The 22637-nt window shown below is 41.4% G+C and overlaps 2 protein-coding genes across 5 annotated transcripts in view; both read left to right on the top strand.

The window, feature by feature from the left end:
* The window catches only part of kiaa0825 (KIAA0825 ortholog), a 120897-nt gene extending 100968 nt beyond the window's left edge, over positions 1-19929 (top strand). For both annotated transcript variants that reach the window (XM_086031408.1, XM_086031409.1), the window contains one exon: positions 19121-19929. In XM_086031408.1, coding sequence (XP_085887534.1) covers positions 19121-19304 — 184 coding nt within the window. In that variant the 3' untranslated portion in view covers positions 19305-19929. The remainder of the gene's footprint in view (positions 1-19120) is intronic.
* Positions 19930-22161: 2232 nt separating this feature from the next.
* The window catches only part of arb2a (ARB2 cotranscriptional regulator A), a 155280-nt gene continuing 154804 nt past the window's right edge, over positions 22162-22637 (top strand). Inside the window, exon 1 of one of the 3 annotated variants that reach the window (XM_086031411.1) lies at positions 22162-22257. The gene's annotated coding sequence lies outside the window, so the exon portion shown is untranslated. The other 2 variants (XM_086031413.1, XM_086031412.1) reach the window with 2 other exon arrangements.

Consider the following 22637-nt stretch of genomic DNA (forward strand, 5'->3'; position numbering starts at 1 on the left):
CACCGGGTTAGGGAAAACAATTGGCCAAAATCAGGATGGGGAAGAAAATACGGGTAGTTGAACTCCATGAGTGGGTTCATCGCTTTGTGCGGCACCTCATGCATCTCAAAGCTGCCTTTACAACTTTTCACTCTTCAGCCACGTTTCCGCCAAGTGGTAACTGATCGCTATGGTGCACTTTGTAACGATACACTCATTAGTCATGTTTTCACCGGTGAAAGGCAGTTCAGGAATTTCCCTTGATAAACAATCAGGACGTTTCGAAAATACTAAAGTAGGCATTGCATATTACATTGAACCAAGCAAGGAATAGAAAACTGAACATGGAATCGTGGAGAATTCAGATCCAAATGTACCAGCCAAAATTTGTAAGTGAAGCAGCTTCAGGCTAATGCTTATAGGGGCAGCTGTGGACAAGTGGCTAAGATCATTGCCTGTCATCATGGGGCGCCTCGGTTCAAGACCGTTCCTGGACACATATCTTTACTGTCCTCGAGCAAGACACCAATACCCCCAAACTGCTCACCCCGGCACAGTACAAACAGGCCAAATATATCTTGAAAATGCAGATTTTCAAAGAGGTTATTTAGTTTTGGCCAAGCAAGTCACAAATCCTAAAACTGGCGACTTGAGTCGATACTCTTATCAAAGGTCAAAAAGCGAGTACTGAATAGTTCTTTTGGTGTCTTTTAAGACCTTTGACAATGGATAGCAACATATTACTGTATATGGGACTTAACCAAAATGCCTGCAGTTGACTGGCGACCGGTCCACAGTGTATCCTGCTTTTCGTCCAAAGTCAGCTGGGATAGAGTCCAGCTTCCCCACGACCCTGAACAGAATAAGCAGTTGAAAATAGATGAATGGAACTGTACTCTTTTGTGAAAGCAGGGCTTTCCAGTGCCAGTAGACATACGCTGAAGTAGTTAAGAAGTAGTTTCAAAAATGTGTGGGAGTGAGGTTTGCTTTACTTTGTGTGTGACACTTTGAGAGCAGAGACAGAGCTGCCTATTGAGATGCCTTTATAAACGCTTTACACCCGGCAAAAGTCCTTACCCTGAGGATTTATACATCTTAATAGGCATCCCTTACAGTGCCCTGGATGAGATGTCAGAATTGATGGCATGCACACTTTTATTACCTGGTGTGGTGTGTGTAATTAGGTTAAATAGATGGGGTTGGACACGCATGGTAAAGGCTACATTTCTCACCCTGGCTGGATTTATTGGCCACGCTCCACTCTTCGGGGTCCGCTCTAATGCACTCATTTGCATGGGGACACATGTAGCTGATGTGTGTGTTACCGTTACGTCAACCGCTGAGCACAATGACTGGGGCCATCTTATGAATAGCTCGGTTCAGTGGCTGGCGACGGCCCGGCCCGCCAACTGCCTATTAGCTATGATATGAAAGCTGCCTGGCAAGTGCTGGATTGATACTTGACATGTCGAACAAAGCTCATTGTCATTGTAATTGCCATACGTTTAGTCTTAATTTCACGGCCGTCCATATTGCAAACGTGATAGGGCTGCCTGTTACTTACATCTTCAGTAACAGCTGTCTATTCAACCTGCGTATCCAGCCGCCTTTTCATGAGTTCAACCTTCTTAGAAATGACGACTTCATAATGACTATAATCACTTGAAATGTAATTATTATGCATTGCCATTGGTACAATTAAACGGCATTTTCTGATGAACCATAACACTTTTTTATCCTCCAGATGCCCAATCATGCGTAAATCACAGATGATCTAATTGCGGAGGATGATGTGTGTTGACCTATTCATTGAGGAGCTTTCCAAGGAATCACTTCATAGCGGCTACTCTGTCATTTCGCTGGAGGGTCCATCCCATCTGTCTAAAGAAACGCTGATAATGTAGTGTATGTGATGAAGTAAGCTGTGATCATGAGGGCCAGCCAGCCAACAGTAATGGCAGCCAAAGAGCTGTTATCGTCTGCAATGGTAGATGATAATGTTCAGACTTTTTCTGACCCTCACTTATTTTGTCTTGAAATCAAAGTGTATAATTCCAGGGTATGAATAATTTTGTTCTTAAGTGTACAGTGCATTTTTTATCGTTTTTCAAGTTAATGGACACAATGATGGTAGGGATTAAGCGTCAAGAGTTCTGAGGTTCAAAGTCCATACTTTAACTCCGGCTTCCTCCCCTCTTCAAAACATATGCAGGGTATGTCAACTGAAGACTCGTCTTTGTCCATAAGTGCACCACACAGTAGTGAATACGTACACTGGCGTCTTCACTGCCACATTAGATCAGAGTTTAAAAAAAAAAAAAAAAATTATACCTCATATTTAAACACAACAACACATGTTCACTTTCTCTCTGTTAAGTACCCCCACCCGCATCCTCCCTCTGCTCCGGGTTGGGAGACACCATGGAGGGGGTCTGCTGAAGACAAGGCCCATTGACAGGCTAGAGTGGCAGTAACTTATTGTCCATTGATGGAGTGTGACAAATCATGTGGGAACGCAGGGATGCGTGGCAGCGAGAGCCTGGCCGTTGAGTGTGTGAGCGTTCCTGCATCTCAGAGTAGAAACGTGTGAGTATGCCCGCATGTGCTTGTGCCTTTTTTTTTTTTTTGTCTATGTACGTGTGTGTTTGTGCGTAACGTCTTGGTGTGGGGCAGGCGGGCATAGCCGGGACCCTTCACAGCTCATTTAGTCCCAATGGGGCCACCTGGGTGGTGAGGGAGCTCAGTGGGTCGGCCCTGGCTCTGTGGAGCCCCCGCTGACAGCCTCCTAATATAGGGGCTCCAGCTACCTATTAATCAACACAGTCACACTGACAAATCACCACGACTATGACCTAATGAGAGTGAGGAGAGAGGAGTGAATGAAGGGAAGGAGGCAGGGATATAATGGAGGAGGTGTTGAAGGATGTGGAGGGTCTGTTAGTATGGAGGTTACGAATGGACAGAGAGAGCACAGGATTAATGAAAAGGAAATGAAAGAAACAGGACTGTGTGGTTGCGACTGGTGGTAAAGGCCGTGAGGGGAAGCCAAGGGAGAATGCTAACGCAGTTGTCAACAGTGGCTGATCTTGGTCACTCCAGTCCTTCTAAAACAATTGTGTTCTAAAAGCGTGGCTCACCTAAATGAACAAGTGACTCAGGGCTGATCAGATCATTGCGATTAATAAACCAGAATAGGTCACAGCAGAGCTAAGATCTCCACCAAGACCTGATAATCATAATTTTGGATTAGCTTCATAGCGCACACCTTCTTAGTGGAGATGGTACTGCATCCACAAGGCCTTTCACACAGTTTGGTCAAGATTAGATAGAATCCATCTTTACTGCATGTAACTGTTAAATGACACAAAATGGATGGGTGAACATGGGTGTTTAGACTTTTAAATCCACTGTAAGTCATGTATACTGTCAATGTACCGTATTTTTCTATTGTACTGTAGTTCCGGTTAGAACGCCCCTAGCGGTGGAAGAAAAATCCACAGAATAACCTCACTAGACTATAAACTGCATGATTCAAAAGTTAGGAAAAAAGTAGCGGTTTATAGTCCGGAAAATACGGTAAGCATTTCATACTTCACACCCGATGCTGGCACGGATAACGCCGCAGATCTAACTGAATGGCTTGCTGTGTCCAAGTGCGCACCTTGTGGCAACCGCATACTCTTGCGTCAAATGCAAAGGTATCTTCAGTAATTTGAGGGTAGAAAATCATGCGAACAGACAGCCATGCAAACGTAATTATTCTGTCAGCGGTAATTAGCCGGCAAGTGTGCTCTACAGTACATCCAAGACTTTTTGCGGACGCTTTGGAGCAAATGAGATGTTAGAGGACGATGAGTTTAAAAGAAAGCAACAGTGATGTATGTCTGCGTATCTGGTTCCCACCCTGAGGTGAGCCAGCATCTAATCTCTCCACTACCAGTCTCAGGTCCAAATCACATTAGCTGGGATCAGAGGTGAAACTGGAGCTTTTCAACAGCAGCCTGTTCTCACTAATGAACCCCCATGGCCATCCACTGCATATTACAGCCACACTGAGTGACGGGGAGAAAGTTTTGCAATAATCATTATGTAACTGCGCAACGCCTGGGTTTCCTTTGCCCTGACATTTCAAACACTCGATCGCAATATCTTGATGTTTCTCTATAGGGAATATGTTTTGAATTGCTGTACTGTGTATGATTGATGGCTTTCTGAGGCCAGGCAATCTGCTTTCTAATAATTATGGGCTATACAATGTGATATTACAGTCACAGGACTCACTTTATTATCAACATGAAGCCGCCTGTAATTTATCAAGCAATCTTATTGCAAAAACAAATCCTATTGAAACAAGTCACAGTGGTCAAGACTAGCTTGTAAATTCCAATTACGACCAAAAATAGGATTTGCTGACTTTTTATTTTATTTCTTTTTTTTTTTTAAGTTCGATTGGTGTGTCCAGACTTTCAGAGATTTTTAGGCTCAATGGTATCTCCGGGGGTATACATACAAAAGGTTTTCTTTCTGAGGAAAAGAGCTTCAATAAACATTTTTTAAAGACAGGTCATGATCCCCCACCTAAGAAAAGTCATCTGACACCTCAACACCAGTCAACAAGTACATGCAAACTTTGCTGACTGTTACCTCTTTAATTCATCAAGTCTTTATTGAGTTCAAAGAATGATTTTTTTTTGTGTGTGTGGTTAATTAATATGCAGCCAGCCACCTAACACTCGAGTGAATATTCAAAAGCACCGTCTTCCTATTGACGCATATCTCCCTGTGAGATCTATGTGATAAACTAAGCCCAGGCCTGTCTGGTCCATCGACTGGCGCAGGATGGAAGGCCCAAAGAGAAGATGCACAACTGCATGTTCCTCCCATCCATTACCTTCGTAAGGTAACAACCGTGTCTGTGTGGGTGTCACAGAAAACCACACACACATCTTCATTGCAATGCACGCAGCTTCTTAATGTGGAAGAAAACCCCAATTTTTTTTGTCCAGAATATGTTCTATGCAATTGAAACAAGGCATTCTGAATAACATCGTGTTTGTGGGATATGAGTGAAGAAGCAAAATCCACCCATTTTTAGCCATCTCAGGGGGCTGCCATTTTGTCACTTCTGTCGACTGAAAATGACATCACAGATGCTCAGGGCTCAGATAACAACCAATCATGGCTCAGCTTCAGAAAACAGTTGAACCGTGATTGTTCGTTACCTGAGCCCTGAGCAACTTCGATGTCATTTTCAGTCGACAAAATGGCCGCCCCCAGAAATGGCTAAAAACAGGCGGATTTTGCTTCTTAACTCATATCCCACAAATGCAACATTAATCAGAATGCCTTATTTCAACTAATGGGAGTGCATTCAACATATTCTTGAAAAATAATGTTTCGGTTGACTTCTCCTTTAATTCATCCTAATCCACGCTATCTGAGATGAGGTTTGTAATGCTTTCTAGTCTAGCGCCCACCCTTTTTTTTTTAATATAAATTAACTGCAAGGAGACAATGTAATGTAAACAGTAAGATATGTGAGCTTGCTGAGAGGTGGACAACAACTGGATGGAAATGTTTGGCTAATGTTAATTAACATTTAATGAGCATATGGTGGACCTTCACTTAACAACACGATTCACTTGGCAAGCAGACTGTGTATGGTTGTCGTTCATACAACATCAAAGCTAAACAACCAAAATATTAAAACCATATTGATCCAATCTCAGTATCAATCAAAATAACATTTTTATCTTCGTAAAAGCATTTAATTTTACTCTAAGCGGCTTGGATAATGGATGGATGGATGGATAGTATTGGATCTTAGCATATTGTATAGGTTAAGGCAATGCTGTGTCGATGAGTATATTTTTTGTATAGGCATGCGTTTCTGATAAACTCACACACATTTCTCAAAACTGCAACAGTTTGCCCACCAAACTAGCTCATTACTTGTTCCTGGTTGATATAAATGTTAATGAGTCAGAATCAACAGATTATATTAAATTACAGCCGATCTGTCGGCTGATACAGTGTAATGGCAGACAATTACGTTATCAGCCCTCTCGGGAGCTGCAGCTGTGTGGTGCATGATGCTCTCTGAATGTAAAAAGATAGGAAGGGTGAATTCATGACAATGAGACAAGAGCTGTTTTGCTGTGGTTTTGAGTGTAGTAGAATGTCCTGTGTGGATTTATTTTGTTGAAAATTGTACGAAAAGTTAATCAATATTGCGTTTGAACTGCATTATTAGTTGACAGTTACAATACAATGCAGTAGAAACCTTGAAGGCTGAATACAATCTCTTCCAGGACAATTGTTATTGTATTTTTTTTTTTTTTTTAATCGGGGTGGCCATTTTGTCACTTCTGTCGACTGAAAATGACATCACAACTGCTCAGGGCTCAGGTATTGACCAATCACGGCTGACCTGTTTTCTGAAGCTGAGCCGTGATTGGTCATTACCTGAGCCCTGAGCAGTTGTGATGTCATTTTCAGTTGACCGAAATGACAACATGGCAGCCCCCTGGGATGGCTAAAAACGGGTGCATTTTGCTGCTTAACTCATATTCCACAAATGCTATATTAATCAAAATGTCGTGTTTCAACTAGTGGGCCTGCTGGGAACATATTCTTGAAAAAAATACGTTTGGGTTGATTTCCACTATAAGTGAGAGACCCCAGACATGGCAAGGAAAATATCACTGTGTGTGCTTACTTAACTACTCTTGTTGTGTGTGGTTTTAGTGATGGGCATCACCGTTCTTTTAAGTGAACTGAATCATTAGAATCAGTTCATCAAAAAGAACCGTTCAAAAGATTCGTTCAAAAGATTCGTTCACCGAATCGTTCACTCTCCCGCTCTTCAATCCCCTTAATTTCACTTGCTGGAAGAAGAGCTCTAAAGCCGCTTCCTTATTATTTTTCTATTGTCCGTAGAGAGGCGCTGTACTACGCCACGGTGCCCCCTACCTTCCCAGGCGGTGTGTAACATAAGGATGTGTACATGTGGCGAATGTCTGTGTGTGACTTTTTGGCAATATTCCGCGGGCCTGACCAACATGCTTGGCGGGCCTGATCTGGCTCGCGGGAGGCCACTTGAATTGCACCTCCGTAAGTAGTGGGAAATGCTGAAATTCTTGTCGGTATGTGTGTACCCCGCTTTTATGCCAATATCATTTGAATGCTCAGCCTTTTGACAATGTGTAATTACAGGGGGAAGACGACTGATGTGCTTTGACATTTAATGTTGCTGATTGCAGCCCCAGCATGCAAAGCAGTCAGCCTCACCTCCCTTCTTTATGACCTACGCCTCGCTGCTACATTAATGTCACTAATGTGCCGAGTTCCCTCCGACACTTTAGTGCTACACTCTTTGTGCGGAACAAATTCAAATCCGGTATGAAAAGCTCTCGACATGCTGTGTACTTTGCATAGAGCACACCTTATGGACCTACTTTATGCCTCCCTTTCTTGCTGTGTGCTCATCAATGGTGATGTCACGTTGCTCAAAGAGCTACACAATGCTTGTATGCAGCATTGCCTGAGGTTTGTTGCGCGCATGTTTCCCTGAGCTGACAGCACAGCATCAAATCCTTACAAGGTGCAGCACAACTTAAAATGTCTTTTCAGCGCCTTGCTTATCTCTGTCACACTGCTGTTGGCAGCAAGAAAGAGAAAGAAAGTGCGAGACAGGGAGCATTATGACTTTGTTATTATAAGCAAAGAGCGGCTAAAGTAGAGCATGTGATAGGATCTGGAGATTAGGAAGGAGCAGAACAATAAATTATGCAAAGTGTTTGAAAACACGTACAGCTATAATTAAGTGGCATTTGATATTAAATAAGGTGACAGCGAGGTTTTATTTATCTCCTTAACCCTCTACAACTGCCATTAGCAAGGCGGAAAATTAACCGTTTGAAATATTATGAGAATGAGGCCCTGATCTGATACACAGTAGTACTGCCGCACACACATGCACACAACACTAGGTGAGATCAATGTCTGAATGGACTAATCAGTACAGTGCAGGCCCACACAAACCACAGCAGCCCATTGCTAATAATGTCGTTATGAAAGGAGGCTAAATACAGCCATCTATACAATACATGCTTCACCCAATTATTGACCCTCATTTCACTCATTTGACCACTTTGAGCTTTTTTCAACCAACACACTCAGGAGGACACAGTTTGGAGCAGACCAACAAATTTCCCAAGCCCATATGGCTCAAACAAGACCTACAGCCATTCACTTTCTCTACTGCTTGTCCTCATTAGAATTACGGTGATCTGAAGTTTATCCTAGCTGACTTTGGGGCGAGCTGCACCGTGGACTGGTCACCAGCCAATCGCAAGGTGCATATAGAGTAAAAGCAGATGTGTGCAAATGTCTTATTTTGATTAAACATACAAGATAATCAGTCCGCTTTCATGAAGCACTACATCAATCAGATCATTTCTGTTGCGAGGCTGAAAAACAGTCATTACACGATTATTTGGTGATTAAAATTGTTGTCGATTAATCGATGAATTTTGACACCTCTGAACCCAAGTGCACGCAGAAAGTAAAGTTCAACATTGTGCAATATGCAATGTATTCATAGTGGCTATGGAAATATGTGGCGAGCTTTGAACAGAAGTTTTGCCAGATCAATGTTCGAGAGCGAGGCCTTTGTCTGAGAGCAAGTCGCAGTTTCTCAACCCTCAACGCTCCTTAGTAGATTTGACAGTTTATATATGCACAAATAACAAAGGCAAGGTGCTGAATAAGTAATATGCTATTTCCTGGTAGAACACTGGGGTGAAATCACAATGAACATTTTTTCTCCCCTCTGTACACGGTTCAGTGGGGAGATTGTACGAGTGCTTGTTCTCACTGTTTGTGCTTATATAGTGCGCGCAGAGGGCAGAATTTCAAAGTTACTCACTGTTTATCTGTATCATCTTTGTTCATTAATTCATAGCTGATATTTTATGCATTTGGTGACAAAGTTTAAAGGAGTAGACCCAAATGCAGACACGCGCGACACGGGGGGAGATAGGATGTTAAAGGGAGCTCTAATTAACTGTCTCCAAAATAGTTTGGGGACCTGCAGATCTTTTGCAAGCACAAGATTGTTGGACTGGAGGATTGAAGGCACATGTTGAGTGCAGAGAAAGGCAACAACCACCAAAGTTTCTATATGAGAAAGTTTGAATTGTTTTGAACTATTTTTCCACATTATTTTATGTACTCCCCAAAAAACGTTAGGCTACATTTATAGTATATTCCTGGTGCCCATGACAACCCATTTCAGGCCACTGTGGATGGATAACGGTGGTCATAAGACAGTGTGGGAATACCGGATGGAAAAATGGATGCCTGGCGAGATTCTTAAACTTCCAAATATTTGCCAAAGTAGTTGCAGTGTGGATGAGAAACTTAGTTGGTGAACATGACAAAAGCTGACTGTACCTAATAGGGTGTATCAAAAACTGAAGGTGGTCTGTCGTGAGATGGGGAGCACTTTGTATGTAGTTTGCCGTCATCTCACTCTCACCACTTACAATTCTTCAATAGCTAATAAATTGTGTTTATTCAGTGGGCAACTTAAATGAAAGGGGCCACCATTTTTCAGCGACATGGGGCGTGGGTTAGGGCAAACTTAGTACCACACACTTTGTAGCCAGATGTTTAAGGTAACCAGTATGAACCGGTAACACATTTATCAGTGTATGTATGAAAGAGCCACTATTCATCAACAAAGGGTTTGAAGCAATTAACAAAATAACCGCATAGAATATTTTTTTTTAACTGGAAATTGTACATAAGTGAGACTGTGTTTGTGTGATGTGCGATTGCCACACAACCCGGCTTCTCGCCCAAAGTCAGCTGGGATAAGCTCCAACACACCAATGATAATGAAAACAATTGTTTTGGAAAATAAATGAAATTTTACAGGATTTGAAACAAAACGAATACAGGACAAGCTAATTTGTAGAAAGTGCCTGTATTTTCAGTAAGTCCTTCCTACTTTGTTCATCCCCACAAAATGGCTGCTATGTCTGTGGAGTGTGATCCATCTCTTATTTGTTTGAATTTGGAAGAACAATCTTTTGAAAATAACGGATAATAAAAACATGTTTCTGGGTCAAACCTTTGCCACGATTAAACCTTCTTTAACCAGCATCTCAAGGGTTAGAAGTTTGGTCCGCCTTTAGAGATGTCATTTTTTTTCTCCCCCACAAAATCTTCAAATTCCAAAAAGTATCACTTCAGAGGTGTTGGTGGTTGTTTGCTTCTCTGTAGTTTCTTTTGGAGTCAGGCGAAAGGTGCTAACGTGTTTGGCTTCCTTCAGGAAAGGTCTTGTTTAGATCATTTTCACAAGTGAGGCTGGTTACGCACACACAAAGTAGTCTCGATGTCACGCTCTCCTCTTGCTTGCCGTTTCTTTCTCCTAACAAGCGTCACATAGTCAAGATACTGGAGGTGAGTATAGTAGAGAGCTGTCAACCGTGTGGGACATGTGCAACACAAACTGTCCGTGGGGAGCAGCCACATGCAAGTGTGTAAACACCGACCAGAGGACAGTGGCTGTGTGTGTTTGCGCCCTCATATTCATGCATGTTATATTACATCTTGAAACAGCAGTGCCTCCAAATTGGGCCCCACCTTGTCAGAGACAACAAAAGCCCTTCCCCATTTCTTTTTTTTTGGGGGGTCTCCCAGAGCTATATTTGATCGAGCTTACTCACAGAGCCATCGCCAGCCCATTTGCGGAGCATTTCAAAGTGTGTCCAATCGACGAGCGCTCACAGTCACACAGGGGTGGACAAGCAACCTAATGATGTCTGAAATACCGGCACAACTGCTATGATGTGCTGTGATAATTGCTACCCTCCCGTCCACAGCACAAACACATGCGGAATGGGTCGGCAAACACATTAATATGGAAATGTCTACATTAATTTGCAGCATGGTCTAAATTATTCAGTAATTAAGCCCCTGCAAATTTACACAAACTTCCCTCTGGATGACTGCGAAGAATAGACAAGGAGCTGCGAGCGTGCCGACTGAGGGCTTTGAATTGTGTGCTCATAATACACATGACACTAAATAATAGACTGGAATCTTGCATGAGAAATTTTGACCCGCCACACATGCGCAGCAATTCAAATATGCACTAATTTCCTCAGAATTAGGAATTTGTTACATTATTTATAATTGTTAGCTGCCCGTGTTGAAGCGTCGAGCTGCTTAACAGTCCTGCGCATCACCGTCGGATACACAAATACATTCATGTAATCCGGTTGGAGGTATGTTGTCGAACGAAGAAAACGTCATTGATATATGAATAACGCAAGTGCTTTTGCATTTAAAAACAAATTCTATCCTGTCACGGAAATGGAAACAAACGCCATAGCAAATGGCATATTGTGCTATTTCATCAGACAACACAAGGTTTGCTGTTTTAGTGAGGCTATAATGGCCATGTGCAAATATTTCTCAGTCTCATTATTACAATGTAGATCAGAAACACATTCGCGCACACACAACTGAAAATTAGAGTACAAACCCTTTTGTCCGACAGTTATACCACTTGTGTGACGTTTATGACAATAATTATAAAAACTGAAAAATACTAATGTAGTAATAGGTCTAAAATTCCAAGGAAAAGTTAAACATAAATAAAAGTGCAACAAACACTTGGATTTGATGCAACCCGCCTCTCAAAAAGCCAAATGAAATTAGGTTTCCTACTTATTGTCATTGCTAACGTAAAGTATCTATCCTTTTGTTCTTATGTCAAAATGACTGAAAATGTCATTAAGGCAAAGAAAACGGATATTTTGTTTTCCTTTTGTAAATATCTATTCACATTTTGTGTAGTGTGCTAACCATTAGTCATGTGTGTCTGCTGGACCCAATAGACATGTTCCTGTCCAAGTCTTACTCTTCTAGACTTTCATAAACCCAAGCGTTTCTTTACATCACGTCTACTTAAATCATCTGATCTTGTTCGATACTCTAAATTACCTTTGACAGGTAAATACAACCTGTCATCAAAGGATCAGAGCCATGAGAATAAAAAAGTAAACATCTGACTTACTTTAGTCACTCACGCAGGAAGAAAAGATGATCAAAACTCAAGAATATTTATTTTTCTTTACTGACTACTTGGAAATAGATTTGCTGGTGATGTTGCAGACTGTTGTCCATGTCAATTGGGTCTAGCTATGTCTTGTAGCTTTTGAGTGGCCATCAGTTTGCATTGGGAAGGATCCCAGGTGGGGTCTAATACTGAGTGGCATCAGTGCATGGATATACTGTAGCCCTGACAGTGACTCGATCTGACAATACAATGGATCAGTGCAGCGGCTACTAAGTCAGAAGGTAGAGCATAATCCTTTCTGTCAAGTCTCTGTCTCGTCAATATTCAAATCCAGCCAGCTGTCCAATGGCTGTCACTTACAATCTGCCTCGGTCTCATAGCCTGGCACCGGCACATATCTAAATTGAATTAGATGTTTGCTTTCCAATAGAAATCGAGTCAAAGAGGTGTTCCTTTGCGCTGTATTGTGAACTTGTCGTTTACCCACAAGTGAACTGGAGTCCATTGTAAACAATCCATTTCCAAACAAAAGCTAATCTCTCTCTCTTGTTTTATTTTACAGCTTTTCATCCTTCCGCTGTTTTCGTGACTGATGTCTGCCTTGCTGTAGCATTTTCTTTGTGTGCTTTTACTGTAAGGTAGCACATACTGTACATATCAATGTTACTTGAGCACAAATTATAGGACTACTGCCAAATGAGCAATTAAAAACAAGGTCAAGGCGAGGCAGTTTTATTTATATAACACATTTCATACACAAGACAACTCAATATGCTTCACACAAACAAAATCACAACATCTAAAAGCATTTACAAACCAACAGCTAAAGACCTCCATCCATCGGTCCATTATCCAAACCACTTATCCTCACGAGGTTGTGTCTCAGCTTTCTTCGGGCAGTAGGGCGGGTTACACCCTGAATAGGTTGCCAGCCAATCGCAGGGCACACAAAGACAAACAAACAGTCACAATCACAATCATAACTAGGGACCCCCCTGCTCCCCAAAAAAGCAAGAGAACTGCTTGGCAAAGGCAAAGTGAGCTACCTACATCACAGCAGGCTAAAATACTTTAAAGTACGATTCTGTGTTTGACGCATTGCACATCTAGTTTAATTAAGCGTAAGCAAATAAAAGATTACCAAGGTCCGAACCTCTGGGACTTCATTGCTGGCTGTTCTGTCAACTCAAACTCATCCCCTGCTATGATTTATTCCCATGCACTCCACTTTTGGACACCTGGGTGCAAAAGTGCACAGCGGGCTGCGACTACACTTCAATGTTGCCCGTGGAAGTGTTACACCAAAGGCCAAGTGCAAGAGCGTGAAATGAGATAGTATGGACTTAACACGGTCACGCTCAGTCTGAAGAAGATGCACACACGCAGGCACACTGCACAAGTCATTGTAACACCTACTCTCTGAACTTTCAACTAAAATTAGCTGCTCGTATTTGCCACGCTTCGGTTGGGATGTCGTCGTTGAAATTCATTAATGGTGGATTAAGCTTTGCCAGACCAGACTGGAACTACTACTAGTGAAATTCTGGATACCCACTGTGAGTGACTCAGAGACACGCCGTACGTTTTCAGCCCCGTGTTATGTCTTGCAAAGCTTTAAGCATATATTTTTTTGCATGAATTTGTGTGTATGTATTAGGTGTGCCCGAAAATTTCCAGGACTTTTGTCACGATAGATATTTCTCTCGATACACACTAAAAAATGCTGAATTGTTTTCCTAACCCACTCACTGGCTAGCAGTGGATTTTGAGCAGATTGTATTACATTTACCCAAGGTTCATTATTTTGGCTCTTAACTTTGTTGTAACGTCGTTAAGCATGTTTAGTGAACAATGTTTCAGGTTTGCATAATGGTGATTTAAAAAAAAAACATTATTATAATAAATGTTTGACAGTATACTTCTGTTATGAAATTCTAACAAAAAGTTCGGAGAGCGCCCAGGATTGTCAGCATGTCTTAAAAAGGATAAAGAAAAACTTAATAGCTCCATGTAGTTTTCTACAGTAAATGAACATTTCAAAATTACAAAATGACAGAAATGAATTTATTTATGTGTTTTTTTTCTTTTTTTTTTCAAATGTTAGGGTAAAAGAGGGTCTACAAATGTCTGGCAGGGATTGAGTTAAGTGATTTATTGTGGTGAACCCTGACTGGAGAAACCTGCTTCTTCTTCTTACCACAGCTGTACTGGTAACCTGCTAATCAATATCTTGGTAGATTTATCTCATCAGAATAGGTTGTTTTTGCCCCTTGTTTGATCAAAATGTGCTGGGTATAAATAAGCCATAATTGGCTTAGTCCCTTTTGAACCCAGCGCTGGGTTAGCTCTTTCAGCCAATTTGTGTTACTTTTGACCCAGCAGTTTTAAGACTGCAAGTCTGCTGTGATTGACTATCAGTCCAAAGTGGAGTCGGTTCCACACTCAGTTTCAAGTAATTTTGTTGCAGAAAACAAGTAAACTCGAAAACAAGACTCCACCACTAATTGTTATAATCGTCCAGCCTTGGTGTGTCCTCTTTTGAATGTCATTTTCGTATTTAAATAGATGCACTTGTCAAATTAATCCGTCACACTCACCCCATACTGTAACCCTAAATGAGATGTTTAACATTGTGACCACCAGCCAAAACGTCCGTTTGCTAAAAGTAACCTAAGATGATCTAAGAGGGAGTTCTCACAAGGGTTAAAATTGTGAGGACAGGACATTTCATCATATTTTCTCTCTCTCTCTCTCTCTCTCTCTCTCTCTCTCTCTCTCTCTCTCTCTCTCTCTCTCTCTCTCTCTCTCTCTCTCTCTCTCTCTCTGTCGCTTGCTTTCCCATCGTCCTACCGCTGTGACACATGTCGCCCTGGCATGCATGGAAAAGCCTGTGACCTTTGGAAAGTTTAGCACTTTAAATATTTAGGCTTGGGTTATGATGGATCCTCCAGGCCCTGTGGCAATGTGCGAAGCCTCTGATTAAGGCTGCTGTCAGAGTCATTTAGCCCTGTGTCTGGCTGTCGCTAGCGCTCTCTGTTTGACAGGCGAACCGTTTAAACAAACAGCCGTCCCAGTGGCAGCCGGGCAGGGCATCCAGCTCAACGCAAACATATCCAACACACACTCGTCGAAATGGAGAAGCCCCCCCAAAGCCCTGTGACAGCTGCAGGGGGAACCGCTGGCTGCTCCCTCTCATGATCGTTCATGCTCGCTTGCATTTTTACCGTTATACTATTTTGTCTGTTCATTTTTGGGTGTTGCTTCTTGTGCTTTAGTTTTTAAGCATTTGTCTATTGGAGTATCTGGAGTTGAATGTGTGTTTTCTGTTTACCTATGCTGAGTTTTTCATTGGTTGTTTTATTTGTTTATGTGTAACATCTTGTTTTCAGTTGTTTTTGTTTTTATTTATTTATTTTTTTTATGAGGCAGGCGTACTTTTTGAAGCAGTAGCCCCGAGCACATACTTTGTAAATGCATCGAGCTACTGTCATAGAAATGATGCTACTCTTCCAAGGATGTGTTCTTCAATTTTGGCCTATAGAGAAAAACTACCCCGTTGTCTAGTCAAATGTTGAGAAAACCGTGCATCTGTCAAGTTGCATTCAATGTGAAACTGTGTCTATGCCAGGTCAGAAGCTTTAATGTCAAATTGAGTTTCATCCAGATGATTCTGATTCAGACAGCCTGTTCCCAGTCTCCCAAACAGATGTTTGATGGTATGGTCTGTTCAAACCAAGGTTGAACTTTTTGGACATTTCAAGTAGTATGTTTAGTGCAAAGGACATCATGACAATAGTGAGGCAGGCTGTGGACGTGGGGATGAACTTTGAACACTTCCAAATAGCAGTCAGTGTTAGCACGAAAGCTTCATGCTTCTTCTAGAAAACAAAATGTCAGGAAACGCCTACTGCAATCGTGGAAATTTAGTTGGTCCTAATGAATCAGAACTGTTAGAGGGACTTCAATGTTTTTTGTTGACGACAATTTTCTTTTACCCTAACATTTGAAAATGTTTGAAAAACTATATAAATAAACTCCTGGGATTGGATGGTTGGACTGTGAAAAGACAAATAAATACGTCAATGGCAGTGAATGAGTTAACTGGCACCCAGTCCATTTTCCCATACCACATATTTTTTCAGCATCTATGTTGCGAAGTCATTAAAGTTGTATCTTTTTCTGTTCATTGTCAATTAATCTCAGATTAAGGCCTATGCTCTTTTTGGACATCACTTCCAATTATTAGCTAAAATCAACCTTGGTGTGATGTGACGGCAATCGACATTGTGACACTCACACTGTCGGACATGTGTGGCAGCCTATTCCTCACACTCAAAGACAATCTCTCATGGCATCAATCGTGTAAATATATGAGTCCTAATATGTGTGTCCTATTCTGTATTCAGAGGAATCGCCAAGTCAGCAGCTCCAGTATTTATGCATGAAAAATGAGGAGAGCCCATAAGAATTAGAGAGTGAGACTCCCCTTATTAAGATGTAAATTCCAGGGGAAAGTTTGCGAAATGAGGATGAAGTTCTTGTCAACTTTAGTCTATTTATGCATTTCTAACAGCCTCCGTTGTGTTGTAGTTGTCAAAATTTGATCCGCTCGTCAATGCACCTATTATGCTTTTATGATTATTTTTCTCTCATTTTCAATACACAGCCCATACTTAAGGGAACAATTTACACTTTGGGCAACATTATCTAGTGACAGTGTACATGGCAACTACCATGGTAATTCAGTCTCTATCTGTGGGTGCCGTTTCTTTTTCCTCGCTCCCCACCTTTGCCTCTCGCTCATTTCAAATTTGCACTTAACACCCTCCTGGGGAAAGGCTTCTCATTCATCAACAGTGTTTGTCCCGGTGACAAGCAGGGCGCCTCCTGCATATCAATATCAGCTAAGACAATGCTGAGCCTGTAACCTTCAGCTAAATGTCATTCTGCTTAATCCTATTTGAAAATTAAACATTGAAAAAGCTACAGCGTACCTTCTTGTCCCCCTTCCGCTCTCACTCGCTCCTTTATGTGCTGCCAATGCTCGAACAAACCTCCGCTACCTTTCTACTGTAAGATTTTTGTTCTTTTTTGTCTGTATATTGTTTGGTTTATTTTTTCTAACTGAATAGATATTCCAAGTTGCATTTTTTTCCAAACTGTAAAGCATTTTCCCCCCCTCACCATTCTCTCAGTTTTGTCTCGTCTCCATTTGTTTGATAGTGTGTCTGAAACAAATGCAGAACAGGAATTTAGAGCCACTTGTTCAGGGAGGAGAATGCAGTCTGACAAAAAGAAACATGTCGTGCATTTACATAAACAGACCCTCCCCCTTACAGGTGGCAATTACAACCGTGACAGTGGCACGGATGCGGCGAAAGAGAATGACTGTTAATGCCAAATACACTCTGTGGCAGAGGCGGAGTCTACACAAGTGCTTTGCATGTGCGTGATGTAGTCGTACATGGGTCACCCCTTCCTCCCTCTGGCACACCCAGCACAACAATATGAAACATGTTTGAAGATGCAATGAGGAATTGGAGAAGGAGGCAGGGCGGGATAAAAGGCGACGGTCGGTGAGATTGCAATGAAAATGCAATCATTTGCAGTCAGACAGGCATAATTCCGCTGTGGATGGAGTACGATGCGGAAGCGCAAAGGCATCCGTATGGATTTGATTGACCGCAGCCACTAGTCAAGTGACTCCACGGAAATGCTCAAAGTGGATTAGCAACAACATGACCACCCTTGATGTCTCTCTGTTGAAGCCCTCCACCCCCTCTAAATAAGAACATGTGTTGTAGAAGCTGTACAGACACTAAAAGGGAAGTCAACTCAAACATATTTTTTTCAATAATATTTTCTGTGCAAGCCCACTAGTTGAAACAAGGCATTCTGATAAATGTTGCGTTTGTGGAATAAGAGTTAATCCAACTGTAACGACGACCAATCACGGCTCAGCTTCAGAAAACAGGTGAGCCGTGATTGGTCATTTCCTGAGCCCTGAGCAACTCTGATGTCATTTTCAGTCGACAGAAATGACAAAATGGCCGCCCCCTGAGATGGCTAAAAACGGGTGGATTTTCCTGCTTAACTCATATTCCACAAACGCAATATTAATCAGAATGCCGTGTTTCAACTAGTGGGCCTGCTGGGAAGATATTCTTGAAAAAAAAATGTTTGGGTTGATTTCAACTTTAAGAAGATACAGAACTATATTTGCCACGGCAATAATTAACCATGTGGCAAAGCAAGAACACACTCATGTTGCCATGACACTCTTTGTCACTTTCTACCAACAACGAGCTAAGAGCTAAGATATATATACCGGTATATACTTATACTTCCTTGACATCAATCACCTCTCACTTCAACCTTTAACAACAAAATCCTTGAACACCCCTTCTAATGTCTCCACAAGAAAGTGCAAATGCTAAACGTACACAGTACAAGTCATGATGACAATAGAAAACCATTTCAATTTGCATTTTTCATTGGGGGTGGGGGCTTGCTGCACCAACAGAAATTCCACCCTGTGTGGCAGCACATATTGCTCATACCCAGAAACCACCACTGCTTTTCCCTTTAGTTCCAGACATTATAGCCATGTGATTTATCTTAGCATTTTGGAGACGAAAATACTGGTGGTGCAGAGAAGCACCTAAAGTTGTATCATTTGGAATTCTGAAAAAGAATAAATCGATAAAAAAAAAAAACATGTTTTATTGATTATTTATTGTGAGGTGTTTAAAAGACTACAAAACTCATAGGAGTTTAGGAAGTCACTTGACCTTGTGGATAATGATTGTCAAGCCTGATCATTCTGGAAGGCATACATTGCACTTGAAGAGCCGCGATTTTTTGTTGTTGTTGTTTTTTGGGGGAACTTGGTGCAATAAAAACTGCAGCCTTCCAATGCCTTTCTCTATATAATAGATATTTTTGGTCATTAGTGGGCACCTGCAGTTCTCCTCAAACCTGCAGGTCGGAAGATGACCGCTTTTCATGTCGTGGCCATCACCTTTCACGCTATCTTTATGATTCCAGGTGGGAGATGCAGGTTGGTGCAGAGCTGGAAGACGAGGAGAAAATGATGGTCGAAGAACTCCAAAGAGCCTATTTTGTTTTTCACTGCGACGCGGGACTGCAGGAGTCTCGTGAAGCAGATGAAACCACGGCTGAGCGGACCCAAGGGGGGCCGCAACCATCCGATAAAACTGCTGCCCAATAACAGTCCGAGCAGTTGGAATTTTTATCAGGTTGTAAATGTTTAGTTGTAATACTTGCGGCTCTCAAGGTATTAGAGTGTGTGTATGTGTGTTGTGTGTACTGTTTAATGCAGGTGTCTACAGTATGCATGTGCGTTGTGTGACAACAGAGTTTGCTTCAGACTAAATGTGTCTCTTCTTCTCCGCACTGTATCAGTCACATTTCATCTTTTTGGAGCACATCTCCAGACATCAGCTCTGGGAAATGGAGAAGGTGCATTTGTTTGCCCGGGACAAGATGGGACTGTGTGATCATGGGAGCTTTTTTATTTTTTTAGGCAGTGTGTGTAAAGATGTTGGTGTCAGCGTACTTTTATTTCTTGCTTTCTGAAAATGATAACATAAAATTACGATTGGGAAGAAAGATGATGTTTGTTTTGATTGCAACCTGTTCGAAAATCTACCCGGCGCTGTAATGTCGCTCGCTGTAGTGCAACACAGGAAAACAAGTATTTTCTACGTAATGAGATTACTAAATGGACTTAAATAGAAAGACATATTTTGTTATATATACATATGCGGGTGCCAATGAGAACGAAGAGAAAGAATCCAAAATAGAAATAAAATGTCATTTTATTGAAAAACCTACTTATGTCAATTGTAGTCTTTTTTTTTAAGCCAAAGCCCACAATAAGTTGCTTTATGTCCACACTCTGTTCAATTCCCTTGTCAGAAAGCATCCGTTCTCCTCCCGAGATGGATGCTTGGCTTCTAATGCAAATGAAGCAACATTACAAATACCAAACCACTTAGACGACACAAAAGACAATACAATGTTCAGCAAGTCAATTCTATCTCTGTTGCAGAACACACAGGCCAAACAGCAACAACAGCACCGTTAATCTTTGCAAATGTACGGTATTTAACATAACAAAAACATTTTAGCTGAGTGATGCTAGTCTTTGAGTTGCTAAATTGTTGTTTTAAGATAACGGCTTTCTCCTTTTTGCTTCTTCGTTATCAGCCTTCCTGGAATAAACCCATTTTGTGTTCCATACTGTTTGAATTGCAGACAGGTGCTGGGTTCAGCTGACACCTGTCATCGAACCTGACAATATGAATCACAACAAATCGTTACAAAGAATGGTTCCTCACAAAGGATATATTGAATATTCTATTATACAGGACTCATCTGGGGATTATTAGAGCCACATAAACATTTCAATCAGATTCAGAATGCATTCAGGACTGACTTAGTGTCCTATTAGCATAAACAGCCACAGGTTCTTGATGCTGGTACCATTTCTGTTTATTTGTGTAATTTATTCACAAAAATGCATGACTCGCCCTGACTTTATGACACATGCACGATGGATTGGAAGTTGAATTAAAAAAAGACTTTTACAAACACAATGCTTAAATGGATTGACCCCATCTGTGAATAAATAATATTTATTTGTTATTTTTTATTTATTTGGCTGCGTGTCAGGAGTGCGGCACCAGCGTGACCTACACCGTTCTCAACGCCGTTTGATTGACTCCGACCAACCGAGCAGGTCTTAAATATAGGCAAAACTCATTAACGGACTAAAGCATATGTGGAATGTGCAGCTCTGGATTCTGCATCAACTGACTAGGGAAAGGTCCCGAAGAGAACCAATATCATAGAGGTATCTACCAGCGACCTTTCATTTAAATATACTCTCCTGCTGTTTAAAGTAACATTGCATAGCATCACATCATGTGATTAATGCTGCCCACTCTGCATCCAGGGGATGGCAGTGGTTTTGTGAACTGGGCTTTTAAACCCTTTGAGACTCTCTTGTGATAAAGGACTATTTAAATACGCTTGACATGACCTGACTTAAATGACCCGAATTAATTTTGGAGTCTGTACTTTTTTTATTTAATTAGTTTATTTTTAAAACAGGGACAGTGCACATTAATCAGCATTTCATTGTAAATGCACCGGTTTTAGCTAAAAAGCTAATTTCCAACTGTAGTCCCTGTGCAAGGTGTCAAACGTAACTGCTGAAAAATAAAATCATCAGTTAATATAAAAACACATAATAGTATACAGAAAGACACATTACATTGTAACACAGTACTACCACAAAACAAGCAACATTACAATAGCAGGAGGCACAAAACAGTCCAAGTAAGAAGTTAAGTCACTGGTCATTATGTGTGCAAATTTGGTTCTCAAATAGCCATGTTTTTAACATATTAGTAACATATTTGATCAAGTCTGCCCCCTTCTCAGGTTTAAGAAGTTGGAGAGCGGAGGTGGGGCCATTGCATGTCAAATTTTAAACACAAGAATAGCTAGCATCTTGGAAGTTGACAAAGTTTTCCCAATTTAGGAGCTTGTATTTGTCCAATATGCTGCAATGGCGATGCCGAAAAGGTTTCATGTCGAGGACTTTTAGAGCCTGCTTATAAACCGAGCGGACTGGTTTTAATGTTGTCTTGCAGACCTGCTACCAGCTGCTCACACAGTATGAGCGCTGCAGCATGATCATTGCATGAAAAAATAATTTAGCAGCTTCAGTTTAAATACTGTCTGATATACCTAAAATTTGACAATTTTAACTGATTGGTTAACTTTTTTACATGCTTCTTATTGTTAGTTTTACTGTATTTATTTACTTTTAATACTTTATTTTTTACTTCACTCATACTTAGGTACATGATTTTAATCAATACTTCTACTTTTACCTACTTGTTTACTCTGTTCACTCAATAAAGTTTTGGAAGCAGATGTAGTGCAGCAAAGAGAGCTGGCTTAGCATAACATCAACAGCAGCAGCAGCAGCTGTGCCGCTGTACCTTTAAGAAAAAAAAGCTTCCACTCCGTTGCCCCGGTAACCCGGAAGCTTGGCCCCCTCTACGCGCATCTGCTTGGAGTACTACTTCCTGTTTGGGAGAGTGTCCAGGAAGCAGCAGCGAGTGTCGTGTCGCATGTTCTCAAGGCGTGTGAGTCAAATATGAGCAACATGCTTGTTTCCGTCTGTCCAACTAGCGCGTCTTGGTTTGCTTTTCAAAGCACGTGAAACCAAAAGCACCACTTAGTCGTTACTCGCCTCGCTCGCAGTGGCTTCACATGGAGGCGGGGTACACGCTCAGTGTGAGCAGGCTTTTGGAGTATTTCAACGAATGACTACACATTCACTGCCTTTTGGTGATGTTTGCAGACATAACGTGTGCAAAGTGGAGCTGGCACGAGTCATTGACAGATAGTTGTAATAAATTAACTTGCGTATTTTCCGTTCCATTTAATACCAACAGCTCTTCTGAATTATTAATGCTATATTAACAGCACGGTCGGAATTGCATTTGAATAAGAGATCCTTACT

This window comes from Filicampus tigris, chromosome 5 (genome assembly GCF_054856515.1).
Source record: "Filicampus tigris isolate MCC_2025a chromosome 5, RoL_Ftig_1.0, whole genome shotgun sequence".
Lineage (NCBI taxonomy): Eukaryota > Metazoa > Chordata > Actinopteri > Syngnathiformes > Syngnathidae > Filicampus > Filicampus tigris.